Here is an 18,413-nt window from a genome sequence, read left to right on the forward strand (position 1 = left end):
GTACTTGAGTAAAGTAGAAGTACTCAGATCTTGTACTTGAGTAAAGTAGAAGTACTCAGATCTTGTACTTGAGTAAAGTAGAAGTACTCAGATCTTGTACTTGAGTAAAGTAGAAGTACTCAGATCTTGTACTTGAGTAAAGTAGAAGTACTCAGATCTTGTACTTGAGTAAAGTAGAAGTACTCAGGTCTTGTACTTGAGTAAAGTAGAAGTACTCAGATCTTGTACTTGAGTAAAGTAGAAGTACTCAGATCTTGTACTTGAGTAAAGTAGAAGTACTCAGATCTTGTACTTGAGTAAAGTAGAAGTACTCAGGTCTTGTACTTGAGTAAAGTAGAAGTACTCAGATATTGTACTTGAGTAAAGTAGAAGTACTCAGATCTTGTACTTGAGTAAAGTAGAAGTACTCAGGTCTTGTACTTGAGTAAAGTAGAAGTACTCAGGTCTTGTACTTGAGTAAAGTAGAAGTACTCAGGTCTTGTACTTGAGTAAAGTAGAAGTACTCAGGTCTTGTACTTGAGTGAAGTAGAAGTACTCAGGTCTTGTACTTGAGTAAAGTAGAAGTACCAGAGTGTAGGAATACTCTGTCACAGTGAAAGTATTCTAAATGTTCCTCCAGTGAAAGTAGAAAGTACTCTCCTCTAAATGTACTTAAAGTAGTGACAGTAAAAGTAGTCATTGTCTGATTGGTCCATTTCAGAATAATATCTCTGATATGTTTTATAATGGTTGATCATTAAAGTGTTCTCAGAGCTGGTAAAGGTGCAGCTAGTTTGAATGCTTTGTATACTGCAGGGTAGCTGCTGGATTTACTGCAGGGGAACTACAGTCTGATTTAAGGGAGATTATATTTACCATCAGTAATCCTAATCTGTAGAAAAGTAAAAAGTACACCATTTGCCACTGAAGGGGAGTAAAAGTACAAAGTAGCATAACATGGAAATACTCAACTAAAGTACAATCTCACAATTGTTCTTAAGTACAGTACTTGAGTAAATGTTTACTTAATCCCACCTCTGATAGTAGGCTAATTAAACATGAATAAAACTGTAATATATATATCATATTTATATAATATAGGTTATTATATTGTTCTATAGACATCATCCCATAATATATTATGCATATAGAGAATACAATCTGAAAATGTGCCTGATTTGAATCGCTTGCTCTGTATAATGGTGATTAAAGTGAGTCCAGTTCCTCGAAGTGCTCTGATCCACTCCAGCAGGTCTTTGAGCTAGGAGCAGTGCATTGTGGGATGTTGGTTTATGGAGAAGTCAAGATGGCTGTGAACCTCAGGCAGAGGGAAGAGCCTGCTGTACGAAGGCCGTGAATGAAGTTTTGAATAAAATATCCCGTTTAGACTTGAACCACCGTGCTATTGAAGGTGTAACCATCCTGTGGAGGACTTGATACAAACACAGACAGCAACAGGATAAGAAACACCTGAGGATAAAGTGTCGTATGAATTCCGACGAGAAGGAGGACTGTGAGTGTGCGCCACCACAGGCCGAGACTAGCCCCGCAGGAGGAACACATAGGTGGGGATGCCAGCAGGAAAGAGACGGGGATGCTAGGAGCTCGCTGAAAGTGATAGCTAGCTAGCTTCATGTATTTGGGACCCCTATGGCTACTATTGCTCTGTTGTTTAAAGGAATACTATCAGGCAAACTTCACAGCAAGTACTGGTTGCTTTAAAAAAGTGACTTTGAAAACGTCATTTCTGAATGAATAATTACAATAGTTGAAATAAGGAAAGCGTGCTAGCTAGTTGTTGCTATATTAGCTTGCTAAGTCAGCGTCAGGATGTGCAGATCCCTCTCCTTTCTCCTAGCGTTACTTGACTTGCCCTATTTCCTCTATGGTTAGGTTGTAGGACTTCGCTAATGGTGACAGTCAGTCACGTTAACAGCCTACACGTATTTACACTTGTATCAGAGTAAACTGACTGAGGGCCAAATCCACACAAGGCTTACCTGCTTCTACACCGACTCTAATGTTGCTTTATGGCTAGCATGTCATTTTCTCATCGTTCCTAAATCCCATCTGAGTCTTAAATGAAAAATATGCCTTAATATTGCACATTGAGAGCCTATGCTACATGCAGGACAGAAAGTGGATGTACATGTTGTATTGATCATGTCAAAGCAGCACAGCGTGACCTCTGCTGTGGCTCTCATTCTTATTGTCTGTTTGCTCTATTAGAGAATACGAGGAGCCTGAAATAGCAAACCCAGAAGCAAGCCGAATGTAAGTCGAACTTGTGTTATACTTGTAATTCCATACGCTATATATACTGTCTGATTGTGTGTCTATGCATGTAGGACTGCACCCCCTCCACACCGCAGATCTGTTCTGTTCTCACTTCTTGTTTTTGTAGAAACCTGTTGACAGTTTTGTTGTTGCCATGTATGTAATTGGTGAACCAAAGTGACACAGCTTTGCAGAAAAGTGACACTAGAATGCTTCTATGGAAGAGGTCTCTGCAAATATGTTTTTCCAGGTTGATCCTTTGGTAGTGCAGAGCATTGAAGTATTATATACAGTTTGAAAATGATGTCATTATTTAACGAGGCTGGTTCAATTAAAAATAGCATTAGCATTTTTAAATCTGTAAGACATGGTTGAACGCTTGGTGTATAAAGATAGTGCTTTAAATAGACCTGAATTGTTTTGTTCATAATAGGCCAAGAATGATATGTTTTGCCCAAATTAAAGAGAGCCTTTAAAAAAGAGAAACTCGTATCTGTCAACAAGGCTCTATCACATCCGGCTGATATGTGAGTTAGTGTAATTACCGTTCAGAGTTTTCTGAACACTCCAACGTATTGAATGTGTCGCTTAACAAGGATCAATCTGAGAGTGCAGAATATGGATGCTTGTCAGCTAGAGTCAACCATTAAAGAAAGAAAACAAACACGTGTTGCATACATTTATATTTATGAATGCAATGTATGAAAGCCAAACTACAGCTGCAACTGTCCTGGGTTGTTAGAAGAGATTAAAACTCAACTCCTAACTTATAAGATGTGAACTATTTTCTGCAACATCACTCTCCTAATGTACTAATTACTGTTAATGATGAAAATAGGTGACAACATGTTGTGCTTCACCTCTGAGTGCAGGAAGCGAGCAGCTGCCAAACATCTAATAGAGCGCTACTACCACCAGTTAACAGAAGGCTGTGGGAATGAGTCGTGCTCCAACTCCTGGTGTGCCTCATCAGTCGGTTTCAACCGCATGGATAACAACGCAGCGGCAGTCAAAGCGCTGGAGCTCTACAAGGTCAACGCTAAGCTATGTGACCCCCACCCCTCAAAGAAAGTCACTGCCTCAGCCTACCTGGGCAGTAGCGCTCACAGCAACTCAGCCTGCAGCAACAGCCAGTTGAACCATAAAGATTCCCACTCTGTCCGGGACAATTTCAAAGGTGAGTAGATGCCAGATATTCAGGATTCACGTACTGTTTATATATAGAGTGGAGAGCAACATGCTGTCGTACAGCTGTGAAAGTGTGTTATTCATTTCTGTTTTTCTATACTTTTTGACCATAGATGTGAATTACCTGACAGAGGAGAAAGTGTACGAGATTTTGGACATCTGTGGAGAGCAGGAAGATTACTCGCCTCTGATCAGGGTAATAGGCCGGGTGTTCTCCAGTGCAGAGGGCCTAGTTCAGAGCTTCCGGAGATCCAAACCTCACACTAAGGAGGAGCTCAAGTCCCTTCAAGGTAAGGATGAGGACAAGGATGAGGATGAGAAGGAGGCCGCAGCCTGTTCTGCTACAGCTATGGAGGAAGACTCCCCTGCCTCCTCTTCATCGGCTCGGCTCGGCGAGGGCTCCTCAGGGGAAAATGAAGTCCAAAGGCTCTCCCCTGACGAGCTGTCGGTGGACATTGACGCTGTGCGGCGGGTCTATGAGCGGCTGCTTTCCAATGAGAAGATAGAAGCCGCCTTCCTGAATGCGCTGGTCTACCTCTCACCCAACGTGGAGTGCGACCTGACGTACCACAACGTTTATTCACGAGACCCAAACTACCTGAACCTGTTCATTATAGTGATGGAGAACAGCAACCTCCACAGCCCAGAGTACCTGGAGATCGCCCTGCCACAGTTCTGCAAGGCAATGAGCAAACTCCCCCTGCCAGCTCAGGCCAAGCTGGCTGGCTTGTGGTCTCACTACAGCGCGGAGCAGATCCGGCGCATGGTGGAGACCTTCCAGCAGCTCATCACATACAAAGTGATCAGCAACGAGTTCAACAGCCGCAACCTGGTCAACGACGATGATGCAGTGGTGGCATCCACCAAATGCTTGAAGATTGTCTACTATGCAAACGTGCTCGGGGGTGACCTCGACATGGAGCACAACGAGGAAGAGGACGAGGAGCCCATCCCAGAGTCAAGTGAGCTCACTCTGCAGGAGCTGCTGGGTGAGGAGCGGCGGAACAAGAAGGGCCCCCGGGTGGACCCGCTGGAGACAGAGTTGGGGATCCGCACCAACGATTGCCGGCGGCCGCTCATTTCCTTTGAGGAGTTTGTCAACGAGCCTCTAAATGAGGTGCTGGAGATGGACAAGGACTACACTTTCTTTAAGGTTGAAACTGAAAACAAGTTCTCCTTTATGACATGCCCTTTCATTCTGAATGCCGTCACAAAGAACCTGGGTCTGTATTACGACAACCGCATCCGCATGTACAGCGAGCGGCGCATCACTGTGCTCTACAGCCTGGTGCAGGGTCAGCAGCTCAATCCCTATCTGAGGCTCAAAGTGCGCCGAGACCACATCATTGACGACGCGCTGGTCAGGGTACGTGTGTGCCAGTTCAATACGTGCAACTAGAATTCAGGCTGCTTTGTAATACTTGGTTCAGTTTGTAACTCACTGCACTTCTCTGTTCCGCTTGTGTGTCTGTAGCTGGAGATGATAGCAATGGAGAATCCTGCAGACTTGAAGAAGCAGCTGTATGTGGAGTTTGAGGGAGAGCAAGGTGTGGATGAAGGAGGTGTCTCCAAAGAGTTCTTCCAGCTGGTGGTGGAGGAGATTTTCAACCCTGATATTGGTGAGAAAACACACAACTAGCATTTATGTTGCAAATCCAAAAGTAGGACACACACTTGATACTCTAAAGACTTCAAAACTGAGACTGTGCCTTTAAAGGACATAGGCCAACATTTAAACTTCAGCCTGTAAATCTCAAGTGTGACATTGTACCTTGTTAAAGTCCTCTGTGAGGTTCAGGGGTCGTAGTTCAGTATTAAAACCTTTTCTGTGACTTGTTTTCCCTCTGCAGGCATGTTCAGATACGACGAGCACACCAAACTGTTTTGGTTCAACCCCTCATCATTTGAAAATGAGGGCCAGTACACTCTGATCGGAATCGTTCTGGGCCTGGCCATTTACAACAACTGTATTCTGGATGTCCACTTTCCTATGGTGGTCTACAGGAAGCTGATGGGGAAGAAAGGAACCTTTAGGGACCTGGCTGACGCCAACCCGGTAAGAACTATCTAAGCAAATGTTGTCATTGCTCTTTAGCTGCATAATCCATGTGTCTGTCTGCCAGGTTTGTGAGCTGCCTGTGATCAGCACTCAAGATGAAATGTGTCTTTGCTGCCTGTGTTGAAAAGGTTCTGCACCAGAGTCTGAAGGAGCTGATGGAGTACGAGGGCAGCGTGGAAGAGGACATGATGATCACTTTCCAGATTTCCCACACAGACCTGTTTGGGAACCCGCTCATGCATGATTTAAGGGAAAACGGGGACAAGATTCCAGTAACGAATGACAACAGAAAGGTGAGGATGCAAGAAGGCAGGAAGAAATGTTCAAACAGTTTGAAACACTAGACTTCAGAGTTCTTCTTTTGTGTCTGCAGGAGTTTGTGGCTCAGTATGCAGAGTACATGCTGAACAAAAGCGTGGAGAAGCAGTTCAAGGCGTTCAGGAGAGGCTTCCACATGGTCACCAACGAGTCCCCGCTCAAATACCTGTTCAGGCCGGAGGAGATCGAGCTCCTCATCTGTGGAAGCAGGGTGAGATTCGTTAAGAGACATTTAAACATGTTAGGACGTCATTTCAAATGAGCTTCATTTCAATCATTGTTTTGTCACTGCAGAACCTGGACTTCCTAGCACTTGAAGAAACAACAGAGTACGATGGAGGCTACAACAGAGACTCTCGAATCATCAAGTAAGAAGTGTTTGTGTATGCACCAAAGTACATCTAATGATTCATCAGTTTGGAGCACCTTTATGTTAATACTAAAAGGCACAACTTCAACAACACCTACCCATAGGTCCTCAATGTTGTTAACGAGGGACCCTTCTAATAAGATGTTACGCTGCACTCTTTCTAACCATGCGTGTATGCTCGCAGGGAGTTCTGGGAGACGTTGCACTCCTTCGGTGAGGAGCAGAAGCGCTTCTTCCTGCAGTTCACCACCGGCACTGACAGAGCACCTGTGGGGGGGCTGGGCAAACTGAAGATGATCATTGCTAAGAACGGCCCCGACACGGACAGGTGAGCCACCTCTGCACTGTGCTGCCCCAGCTGCTCCTCTAGTGTGTGAGGACGTGCTCACCTTTACGGCTACAGCTGTGTCCTCATTTTTAATTCAGTGGATTTTATTTTTCTATTTTCTTACTTTTGGGCTCATAGTTTTGAGAGAATAACTGGAATATTGTTTCAGTCCTAGTTGATGCTTAAACAGGGTCATGTTTGTGCACTCTTCCACTTTGTTCTGCACAGACTGAAGCGTTTGGTCTGAGCCTGATGTCGCCTCCTGAGCAGCCATGATGTTTTGTCTCCGCAGGTTACCAACGTCTCACACTTGCTTTAACGTGCTGTTGCTGCCCGAGTACAGCTGCAGGGAGAAGCTGAAGGAGAGACTGCTGAAAGCCATCACCTATGCCAAAGGGTTTGGCATGCTCTGAGCCCCTGCTCCATCACGGTGAAACGGACTCCTTCTCAGCAAGCCCATGAAACCCTGCACCGCCTTTCCTTATCAGACACAACTGAAAAGGTGACAGAAGACAGGCAAGAGTATGATTTCAGGAAAGTCCTTCATGAAAGAGGAGCAATGGTTCCACTAGAGCTGCAGTAGTTCTTCTGCTGTGCCTGCATCATCCTCCATCAGTCATCGTAAGCAGAGAGACCTCCTGATCAAACCCCCCCCCCACATCCACATTATGTGAGTGTGAAGCAGTCTCCCCGTCTTTTCTATGTACGGAGGATCATGCTCCTTATTATTTATTTTAAGGTTAAGATGGGTTATTTTCATGCCTGCCTTTTTGTGAAAGTGACATACTTGGGGAGGGTTAATGTTAAACGCTGTAAATCTGGGACAGTTCATTAAGAATCAATCAAACCCCGTTATTGAACAAATCTAAGTTAAAGCAGACCTGAACTCTCCCCGTTCTCAGACAGTGGACAGAGAAAAGGTAGTCTCTACCACAAAATATGGAACTCCCCACAGGATCTCTGACCATTCCACTCACAGCCATCAGCTAGTGCTTCTACTTAACCCATGATTGAACAAGGTACACAGTTAGATCACATTATGGAACAGCTGTTTTTTGTTTGTTTTTCATTGGGGTGGGGGGGGTGGGGCACCGCAGGTTAGACTAAAATCATGTCAGAGCTGTGTAAGTGCACTTAGACATTTTCAGAATGTTTGTTTTCTGGCCACAGGTCGCTATGATTGTTTGATTTATTTCCATGTCTTCCTGTGTTGACGATTCTAAATAAAACAGTATTTATATATCAGCGCGGTTGGAACTATGTGCACGTTCTGGAGGATCATGTAGACAAGTCTCTGATGATGATCTCAGACCTGGAGCTCTTCTTGTGCCAAGCTGACAGTCAGTGGAGAGGTGAAACCCCCGGCTGAGTGTCACACTGATAAGCCCACATGATGTCTGACAGCTCTGTGATGCTCAGTCCATCGGACCTGTGTCTCTGGCTGTGGTTCCACCTTTCCATTTAATACATCATGTATCTAGCATAGAGTCCAAATGAGTAAAGTGAGGTAGAGAACTGTTGACAGTGACATTTTAAAAATGGAACTACTTTAGGGCACATCTTGACGTTTTGACCTGGAGGAATTCAAATATCATCGCTGTGTATATTTCAGTTTCACATATGTAGCAAGGCCAGGCTAACGGTCCTCCTGCTCCCTCTGTCCTGAGTTAGCTGAACATGTCCTGGATTGTCTTGCTGGCTCTGGGTTGTGTTGCCACTGTCAATGACTGCAGGTGTTACCACTGTCGATGGAAGAGTCTAACAATGTGTTTAACAGCACTTTTACTGTGAAAGCATCCTCCAACAGAACAGGGTCGTAGTTGTTTTTGTTGAGCAGGCTTTACCCTTTAAACCCTGTCTGCGCCTCACACAGACCTTCAGTTTGTTGCATTAAGCTCATCCAGTTACTATGGTAAGTGTACTACAGTCTGTTTCCATTTAAGGACAAACCTGTGTGCATTTCTTTAATGAAATCAGATTTTCTTTTCTACTATTCTGTGCATCCAGCGCATCAACCACTTGGTGAACATCCACTGTGCATTACTTATGTCCAAGTCTGATTCTGAGCTAGTGCAGTGACGACTTTCAAGCCAGGCTTTACTTAGATTACACATCTCATGAGTCTGCTCATATATTTCTTACCAGCAGGAAATGAATGCCAATGGTGACCTTGAAGAGTGTAAAGAGTACACCCTGTAAAGCAGACATTTGGACATCAGAAAGAAAAGATTCTACACAGACAGCTAACACACCGGCCCTTTCATCAGACTGGTTATTAAATGGACCAGTCGGTGAATGCAGCTGGCTCAGGTGTAACCACTTGACCCACGTATTGTTCAATCAGTAGTGGTCGTACAGGAAGTACAGAGGGAATCTCTTTCAAGATGTGAATCCTCCTAGATCTTTCTCTAGCTGTTTGCTTTTAACGTCCAGTACCATCGAGAGTCACCAGAAACAGACAACATCCACTGTCTGCGAAACCCCAGAGCACGAGAGAGATCCAGGAGGACACTCACATGTTCAGAGCAGATGTGTGACGTCATGTCTTGGAGAGGATCTGATGTGTGTTTCGGCTGCTCGGCCTGCAGCAGAGCCCCTGGGCCCTTCTCTGTTCCATTGCTCTTCCTTTGTCATGCTTTCAGCCGGACCTGGGCCAAATACATACTTAGTATTGATGTTTTTAACCTTCACTGGAGTCCGTTTGTGGAGTGCCTGGTGATGCATTGGACTGTACTGCATGTTTAACGGTGCAGCAGCCTCAACCCTGTGGAGCTCCTGTGTCGGTTAAAACCAAGGATCTCTAGCAGCGGGTATTGAGCCCAGGTCTGGCGTCGGCTGTCCAGCATCGCTGTCACCCTGTTGCTCACGTGGACGTGTGAAAGGTCAACCTGAGTTTGGAAAGGGAAGCCGTTTTCTTCAATATAATTACACTCGGAAACAAACTGATGAAAGGCTACATGTATTCAGTGTTGTTAAAACATGCTAAATAAATAAATAAATGACAGCTTTTTTCCAACTTGTATTGCTTGAAATCTTGATTTGAGTCCACAGGTCATTGTCCCACACATTAGAGAGGAGGCAGTATTGAAGCGTCATCATTTATGCAGACGTTTGGACATAAACCAGACTGAAGTAAAAGCAGTCGTTGTGCATATTCAGAATAATATCTGATGTGTTTTATAATTATTGATCATTAAAGTGTTCTAGGTCTGATTGATTATATTTACCATCATTAATCAGATCTGTAAAAGTACACCATTTACCTCTGAACTAACGGAGTAGAAGTACAAAGTAACACAACATTGAAATACCAAGTACTAGTATCTGAAAAATTGTACTTAATTACATTACTTAGTAAATGTACAGTTACTTCCCACCTCTGACTATAAGCTTAATACATGATCTTCTTTTAACGAACACTTGCACCCGTTATCCTCTCCTCCGTTTACCAAACACTGGTCTTATCTTCCACCTTGTTAATACTCCAAAAAGTCAGATTTTAAAAAATGACTCACTTTTGATGGAAATATTCACAGACTGACTTCGAGTCACTTTATTCAAAACAGTTCTTACAAATCAGGAACTTCTGGTAAGAGTTGCCAATAAAACCATGCTGAATGTCACCAGAAACAATCTGACTGCCTGATATATTGGTAAAAAAATAAGTGATCGGAGAAGTTCTTAAAGGACGTTAACGAGACCAAATATTCTATACTCTTTGGGAGGGGGTCGCTTTCCTGTTGGTACCTTCAGAGTGTTTGGTGAGCCCTGAATGTCTGAGGGACACTTTCAATATAACCTTTCTATTTGACCACATATGGGAACAATGGTCATGTGGTGTGTCCCCAGCGTCCGCTACAGTCCTGCTGGATGACCTCACACGGAGAGTGGAAGCCCTGAGAAGGTCTACTCATCAGGCTCTTTCAGGGTTCGGACCTGGTTGGACATGTTAGTGAGTCGTTGCTTGAGTTTACGCTGGGACGACTCAAACTGGCTCGTCAGCTTTCGAAATTTGATCGTCATGATATCGAAACTGGCTTCCACCTTGTTGACTTTATCCTCCAAGTCTTTGGCGTCAGTCGCGTTGACGAGCGACTCATCGATGAGATTATCTTTCATCAGGATGGCCTTTCCTTTCTCCTCCAGCAAATATTTAGCATCAGGATACTCAATGAGGGCCTCCATCAGATCGTCTTTGGACAGGGCGAACAGATCAGAGTAGCCCACACTCCGGATGTTGGCCGTTCTCCTGTTTCCTGCCTTGCTGCCCTTTATACCGAGGATGCTGATTTCTCCAAAGTACGCTCCGTCACTGAGCACCACGAACTGGGTAACCCCATCGTCTGCCACCACAGCCAGCTTTCCTCCTTTAATGATGTACATTTCCCTGCCAATGTCCCCCTTTTTACAGATGTAGTCACCAGGACTGAAGACTTGAGGCTGTAGTTTCAGAACCAGCTCGACCAGCAGACCTGCTTCACAGTCCTGAAAGATGCGCACTTTCCTCAGGGTCTCCAGATGTACGTTGATGGCTATCTCAGCCTTCAGCTTGTCCGGCAGGTTCTTCAGCACCAGCTTCTCATCACAGGTTTTCTCCTCCGTCCACAGGTAGTCAAACCACTTCACCACCCTTATCTCCAGGTCTTTTGTGACCTTACGAAATTGCATGTACTGCTTTATAGAGTCAATCTTAGCCTGGAACTCCACACGTGCAGCATTCATGTTGGAAATCATGGCTCCGACATTACCTACGATTGTGGCGAAGATCAAAACACCAGTGAGGAAGTCTGCTACTACAAAAAAGTACTCGATGTCTCTGACTGGGGGGGGTGTCTCCCCTATAGTGGTCAGGGTCAGGGTGGACCAGTAAAAGCAGTAGATGTATTGCCTGGCCAGACGAGCATACTCGGGGTTCTTCATTGACGGATACACCCAGGTGTCTGAGCCGAAGCCGAGCGTCTTGGAGATGGCAAAGAAGAGGCAGCCATTCCAGTGGATGATGATGAGGATGTACAGGACAAGGTTAGCAATTCGGAAGATGTTGGGGAAATTAGTTCGAGTTTCAGTCCGGTCAAAGAACTCAAAGAGTCGGCCCAACCTGAAGAGGCGGTTGAACCTCCACTCAGGGTTGTTAATTCCTATCTGGAGGAATATAATATCTGTGGGGAGAATGGACATGATGTCCAGTTTGAATTGCCGTGTCTTCATGTACCTCTCTTTCAGGACCTTCGTATCTCTCACAAGAAGACCCTGCTCCAGAAAACCTGTTGACACGTCAGAATTAGTCAAATGTTTAGAAATATAATATGCTGCTCAGAGTCTCGGTCACTGACCTGTTCTGGCTCTCATAATGGTGTCCATCACGTAGAGGCCATCTGACACGTAGTCTAGAACCAGCCACAGTGTCGTGTTTTTATACTGCAGCTCATTAAAACACGCCCTGTGAGGAAGCACAGCCATGATCAAGATCCCCGACAACATCAAGAAGGTAGAGGGAGAATACAAAACGCCACAAATTCTGACCTGGCCACCAGGAGCATCATGTTGTAGAACACTGGCATGGATATTAACGACAGCCAGTAATAGTACAGATCTGTGGCAGGGTCCATGACCCACGACTCCTTCCTGAATCAGAGAATCATTTTAATATTCAGAGGTGGGAGAGTACTCAGATCTTGTACTTGAGTAAAGTAGAAGTACTCAGATCTTGTACTTGAGTAAAGTAGAAGTACTCAGATCTTGTACTTGAGTAAAGTAGAAGTACCAGAGTGTAGGAATACTCTGTCACAGTGAAAGTATTCTAAATGTTCCTCCAGTGAAAGTAGAAAGTACTCTCCTCTAAATGTACTTAAAGCAGCGACAGTAAAAGTAGTCGTTGTCTGATTGGTCCATTTCAGAATAATCTCTCTGATGTGTTTTGATTATAATGGTACTCACGGTGGCTCTTTCTTATCATCCTTTTTGGGTTCCTCTTTCTTTGCGTCCTTTTTGGGTTCCTCTTTCTTATCATCCTTTTTGGGTTCCTCTTTCTTGTCATCTTTTTTACTGTAAATGTGCAGAAACAGAGGCAGGTGAAGTTATTCGATCCTTGTCATCAGTCAGTACCTTCAGAGAACCTGCGGGGGGCGCAGTGACACAGCGTTTTGCATTTGGGAAGAGTGAAAGTGTAGGGCTCATAGAATATTCAAAGCAATTAATACAATAAAAGGGGGCATCAACTGAGTGTTACACACCATGTGCTTTGACCGTTGTTTGGTCCATAACAAGGTCTTAAAAAATGCTAGCTGGACTATTCTACCCAATAAATGAATTAGCATGTTCATGTGAGAACCAATCACGTTTCATTGAGTTGAATTAGCTCAAATCTCTTGACATGGTGTGTAACCGTGAAGCAGATGGTACCCTATGTCTCTTTAAGGGGGAGGGGGGATCTTACCCATCATTGTTGTTGCTGTTGTTCATGTTTTGGGCAGCCAACGCCAACCGACCATCACTGGAAGACAAACACGTAATAACACACTTACCAAGACGGACAGCCGAGTCTGGGATTTCTTCAGATTTGCAACATAACACCAACGGCTCTCCCTATTGGTGGCATGAGTTAGCACTAAAGGTCACAAAGGTCATCAGGGGCCAAGAAAATCACACCTGGGGTTCAGTATCTTGCCCTACAACGCTCAGTGATCGAACCTCAGATATATCAACCACAGCTCTCCCTCTGCCATCATGATGTGAGTGATGTTTCTATAGTGAGAGTGGAGTGAAAGGGCCCCACTCACCTGCTCCTCCTGTCCTCTGCAGGGCCCACGCTGCTCCCCCCAAAGTGCATCATGTGGGACAGCCTGGGAATAGAAACATATATAAGGTGTGTAAATGACACACTAGGTTGGTGAGTGCTGTTAATAAATCAGGCATCCACTTGTACACTCAAACAGGAGACTTCAGGACGCCCGGGGACCTTTCTGAAACGCATCCCTTACTCTAACACCATCTCTTATTGCTACAGCTCCTCTGCAGAATATTTACAGCCGTGGAAAAACTAAGAGACCACTCCAGCATCATCACTTTCTCTGGTTTTAGTATTTATAGGTATTACCTTTGAGTTCAATTATTATCATCATTCTATAAACTACTGACGATTTCTTCTGTGTTGGACTACAGACACTGGAAGTGCTCCTGGTGCCCCCAGGTGCTGCCAATCAGGAGGCACCTGATTGGCAGCACCTGTGAGCATGGGCCCTGGACAGACTCACCTGGACAGCAGTCCTGTCCTCCCTGAAGGCGTCTGGTCCTGGGTCGCCATCAGTCTGCACACATGGAGCAGGACAGGGGGGTGAGCTCACATACACGGTGTCGAATACAACAGGAATATGCAGGTTCTAACCATTTAGCTGTGGAGCCCATGAAGGCTGCTTAAATAAGGGTCTGCTTTTATGAGATGTGTTAACTCTGTAGAGATGAAGTATCTTCTTTCAGATCACATAACTAATCAAGACAAATCATATTTAATTTACACCTGTGAGATATGGGCTATGGTCTGTGGTTGACAGCTGCCACTGATTATTAATACCGTCATTACATTTCAAACTCTTTCAAACTAAATGATTCACGTGTAATAAAACCGTATTTAGCTCATTCTGGCAGTGTCTTCATAACCTGGGGGTCTTAAATCAATACTAACGGCTTTATATAAATACAGTGGGCTGGGTTCCATAGTAAAGTAGATATGCAAATAACTGTTAGGAGTACAGACAGAACCATAGTGACGGTTACTGTGGCCTCTGAAGTTTGGTAATGTAGTATCTGGTACAGCTATAGAAATAATACACGTGGAATTCCCTTGATGCACACACACATTCCAGGAGATAATATGGCCTTTAAAAGATTTCAGCCACAATAGCTGTGTAGTAACACTCAGTGACAGGCCAAACATTGAACACACTTCAAAGCGCTCCTACTTCGTACCAGTCAACAGGAAGGGGGTCGTGATCCTAGCTTTGGCTTCCTGTTGCTATTTAGTATCTCAGAAATGAGGTTACACTTTCATCTATTGAGCATGAATTCAAACTTATTTGGTTAAGGTGTAACACTAATTTGAGACAGTTGACTCGTTGGTGGGAAGACAACACAAAGCTGAATACAGCTCTCCTTTTGTTTAGCCTCTTTAACTCTGCTCCTGAATCCGTTCCCCTGTGATACACGGTATTTCCAGCACACAGTGACAGCTCACATGATGCTTAGCTGTTCACTGAAATCCTTGTGTCCAGATTACTCCAGCTAAAATTAGATTTCCTCGTTAAGCTCTTCACAGCGTCTCTTCTTGGACCATTAAACATTAAAATCCATCACTGGTTACCGTGGGGACGTACCTGAATGTGAGTCCGTTCAGAGGGGGACGAGAAGTCAGGCCGAGCTAAGTCCCATCATATCACACCCCGAGGCTGCTGAGCACTCACTGAGATCCTGCTGACGGCTGTGGACAACAGCCCCCTGCTGTGAGGAGCTCCTCCTGTCCTCCACTCCACTCCGAAGGGAGAGGGGGGAGGAGGAGGGGGAGGAGTCATTTTCTGGAACCTGAGAAACAGCCAGCTTGAGTTGAGATGAGTGTTCTATCAATATCATGATCATGTTTGGATTGGTAACAATCATATACATGGGCTGTTCTGGGGGGGGCGGGGGGGCAACAAAGGTCGGTGCCCCAGTAACACTGAGCTTGGGACCCCCTGTGGCCCCCCTGCAAACGAAGAATTATAAAAGATACCTTTTCTGATGGTGTGTTTTTTTGAGGGAATTAAAAACGTAACGTTTTGTCCTGCTTAGATTTGCCCCTCTCATTATGCCCCAGCGCGGCCCCCCCAGTAAAATTGGGCTAGAACCACCACTGATCATATCCCTCTTTCACTGCCTTCAATAGCTGGGCTTTTGTTTTGCACTTCATGTGAACCTTTAAAGACAGAAAAGAGAGATCAGACTTTTCTAATCGTAGTGTGTTGTGGACAGAAGGAGAGCTGATGGAGTCTTTATTTTTATCCCTTCCAGTCTGGGAAAATCCTCTTAGTGTGTGGCGGCTAAAGTGAGACATCAAACTGCACCTGCAGCTCAGAGAGGAGCAGCTAATCTGGCTGTGACCCCCCCCCCCCAGCAGCTGATCAGTGAGAGGTACAAACACAATGTGATTACATCATCAGTCAGAGCTGTGGGGAAGCCTCATAGCCTTCCTGCATTATACATGCACAGATCTGCTTGAATGTTTAGTATCCAATTCATGGCTGTCAACAGATGTTCTGAAAGTTGCTATACATGTAAACACATCTAGTGATGTCAATTCCCGCCGGATTTGGAGGTAATTAAAAGCATATTATCAAGTGCGAATGTCTTCTTCATGACTTCATACACATTTCAAAGTTCTGCCAGAGATATGTACTATCTTTAGGTCTCATCTTGAATTGAAACCCTACACACTCACACAGGCTCATCATATATCATTATAGCTGACAGCTTCGTCCAAAGCCACTTACATACACTATACATTGCATTTACACATCGGTCATTTCCTCACTGTTTCCTGGGATAAACCAGATCAGTTGTTTGGGTAAACTTACCTGTCCTTGTACTTTAATGAATTAGAGTTATGACATATCTATTAGGTTGTGTTTTTTCTCCTTAGTGGACAAACGTGAGGTTGGCCTGCAGCCACACAAAGTCACATGACCTGCTGTAAATGAGATTAGAGTTAATCTGAGAGCAGAGAGGAGTGATGAGTCACAGGTCACATGATCAACTCCTGTGGAGGAAGCATCTCAATGATATTGAGGCTCTGTTTAGAAAATGTCTAAATAATATTCAGAAGTCATAATGTCTTGAATGTCATACTTGATTCCACATTCTTTAACCCTCAGTGGTTTCAGGCTCTGCTGTGAAGATGATTCATGACACTGGAGCTCCACAGATCACCACCGGCCCCATGTGCATTCATAATTGCTGAGCTGCTCTGGAGTCAGCTTGTTGTCTCCTGTCTCCCAGGTTGCACTGCTCACTGAGTCACCTGGATATTCATCAGTGGGAATCTAGATATGACACCCTACCAGGAACCAGCCGTCAGCTGTCGTATGAAACGCAAAGGAGGTGAGTATCAGTAAATTAAACTGAGCCATCACTCAATCCCCCGAGCTGCTGATGTGTTCACACGCTGATCTGACTCCAATTAAATTCATTACAGCCTCTCCCCACAGGACCATTTTGCCCCCCCTCCCACCTCAGACATGTGTTGTGCCCCAGGCAGTGGAGGAAAGCAGTACATTTAGCTGATAACACTTCATACTATTCCAAATGTGTCATTGTGCAGAAAAAGTACTTTTACCTTTTGTACTGTAGTAGTAGTAGTATAGGCTATTTGAATGCTAATACTTTTGTACTGGAAATCACAACTTGTGCTTTTTGCAGTATTATAAGACTGTAATATTTGTACTTCTAATTAAGTAAAGGATCCGAGTACTTCTTCCAACACAGGCCCCAGGTCACTTCAGTTCAACCTCTGAAAAAACCCAAGTTAACCTCACATCACACAGCTGATGGTGCGTTCAGGTGCTCCCTGGGGATATCCCCTCACACAGCTGACAGGGTGGAAACAGCAGAGGTAAACAGGTACTTGTTGTGACATCTTGTTTTATTCACTGATGTGATCTGTGATCATCAGGTTTGGGCTACTGCCAACAACCAAAGCTTTGGTGAGTTTCACACCCAAAGTCAAGGAGACACCAGCAGCGGTGTCCGTGCTCTGCCCACTGTGAGGGAGACAGCGGTCATTTGAATAGCCGTAAATACAAAGTCTCACACATTTCAGAAAACCGTGGATTTTTGGATCTTCAAGGAGTTTTGAGAGGAGTTTTAATATCAGCAATTAGACCAGATACAACTGAATGACAGGGTCAACAAGGGTAGGTCAAAGTCATTTTCAGAGAAGGCCTATAACCGTATGCCCAAATTAATTACTAGCCTATATTTTTAATTAGCTGTGCCGGTTTTAACAGTCTGTGCTGTGTTCCAAAATGCCGCAGTTACCAGGCTGTGGGCGCCTTGTCATGACAGGTGTTCATATAAAGTGTGTGTTCGAGGGGTGCAGCACTTTGGTACATCCCATAGTCTGGTCAGTGGTTTTGTGGATGTGTTTTTAGTTGTTAGCCTGCCCTGAAATAAGGTATGTGGTTAACACAAGCTGAAGAGATGTTGTTCTACGACATAATTACACCAGTAAATCCCCACAGGTGAATACAAAAGTATGCAAAGGAACACGTACCTTCATCCCGCCTAAGCAGTTCCTTTATAGCCCAGTTAGCCGCCGTTAGCTTCGCGCTGGTGAAGTCATAGTCTAATTCTTGGTAGAAATGTTCAAAACTGGGTCAGCCCATCTCTTTTGTAGTGTAAGAAATGTCCCTAAAAATGACATTAACTGCACAAAAAACTAAATCTGGGTCCATGCTATCAGCTTTATCTAGCTAGCCAACATTAGCCGCCTTTAGCTTAGCGGTGGTGACGTGTCCGTGCTGTAGTTCCTTCAGCCTAACTTTAGCATTAAGACATCATAATAGGTGGCAATTCCCCTGCTGAACAAAACATTTAGGTACCATAAACAGGTCTAATGTTCTGCAATTTAAGTGAGTATGAACCACAGGGTTTCTTTTCTTCCTGGTTCCCAGATGCAGAGACAGACCCTCCACACTCCTTCAGCTTCATGGTGGCTCATATCTCTGATGCTCTGCTGCTCTCTTGTGTTCAGGTGTGTTAATAAGGAATGAAAAGCAGTATTTCTCAGGTAAGACTCAAACGACACTTATTTAATCAAAGAGACATCTGAAGACACATGTATTAATAGGAGACATCATATATTACATAAT

General features: G+C 44.5%; 2 protein-coding genes across 4 annotated transcripts; one reads left to right on the forward strand and one right to left on the reverse strand.

Annotated features, from left to right (window-relative positions):
- The first annotated feature begins 1,262 nt into the window (after positions 1–1,262).
- On the forward strand, positions 1,263–9,539 carry ube3a (ubiquitin protein ligase E3A). 3 transcript variants are annotated; one of them, XM_063877719.1, is made up of 11 exons: positions 1,263–1,544; positions 2,209–2,253; positions 3,129–3,433; positions 3,558–4,810; positions 4,919–5,063; positions 5,295–5,500; positions 5,632–5,796; positions 5,877–6,032; positions 6,116–6,189; positions 6,376–6,519; positions 6,812–9,539. In XM_063877719.1, the coding sequence occupies exons 1-11, from the start codon at positions 1,468–1,470 to the stop codon at positions 6,930–6,932; spliced, it is 2,691 nt and encodes an 896-aa protein (XP_063733789.1). In that variant the 5' UTR covers positions 1,263–1,467; the 3' UTR covers positions 6,933–9,539. The 3 variants fall into 3 exon arrangements, with proteins under 3 accessions (XP_063733789.1, XP_063733791.1, XP_063733790.1); XM_063877721.1 differs by having other exon boundaries at positions 1,264–1,492; XM_063877720.1 differs by having other exon boundaries at positions 1,264–1,492; positions 2,209–3,433.
- Positions 9,540–9,883: 344 nt separating this feature from the next.
- Positions 9,884–15,026, reverse strand: LOC134860991 (cyclic nucleotide-gated channel cone photoreceptor subunit alpha-like). Its single transcript, XM_063877940.1, has 8 exons — positions 14,889–15,026; positions 13,773–13,826; positions 13,299–13,361; positions 12,956–13,012; positions 12,457–12,564; positions 12,043–12,144; positions 11,853–11,959; positions 9,884–11,783 (listed from the first exon to the last, which is right to left on the reverse strand). The coding sequence occupies exons 2-8, from the start codon at positions 13,820–13,822 to the stop codon at positions 10,426–10,428; spliced, it is 1,845 nt and encodes a 614-aa protein (XP_063734010.1). The 5' UTR covers positions 13,823–13,826; positions 14,889–15,026; the 3' UTR covers positions 9,884–10,425.
- Between the last annotated feature and the right edge of the window lie 3,387 nt (positions 15,027–18,413).

This window comes from Eleginops maclovinus, chromosome 24, assembly GCF_036324505.1.
Source record: "Eleginops maclovinus isolate JMC-PN-2008 ecotype Puerto Natales chromosome 24, JC_Emac_rtc_rv5, whole genome shotgun sequence".
NCBI lineage: Eukaryota > Metazoa > Chordata > Actinopteri > Perciformes > Eleginopidae > Eleginops > Eleginops maclovinus.

Coding starts and splice junctions, on each gene's coding strand:
- ube3a (XM_063877719.1), top strand. CDS start 1,468: ATGAATTCCGACGAGAAGGAGGACTGTGAGTGTGCGCCACCACAGGCC. Junction 5,501..5,631: donor ACCTGGCTGACGCCAACCCG/GTAAGAACTATC, acceptor TGTGTTGAAAAG/GTTCTGCACCAGAGTCTGAA. Junction 6,190..6,375: donor AGAGACTCTCGAATCATCAA/GTAAGAAGTGTT, acceptor GTATGCTCGCAG/GGAGTTCTGGGAGACGTTGC.
- LOC134860991 (XM_063877940.1), bottom strand. CDS start 13,822: ATGGCGACCCAGGACCAGACGCCTTCAGGGAGGACAGGACTGCTGTCC. Junction 13,362..13,772: donor AGGACAGGACTGCTGTCCAG/GTGAGTCTGTCC, acceptor TTCTATTCCCAG/GCTGTCCCACATGATGCACT. Junction 11,784..11,852: donor CATTATGAGAGCCAGAACAG/GTCAGTGACCGA, acceptor ACGTGTCAACAG/GTTTTCTGGAGCAGGGTCTT.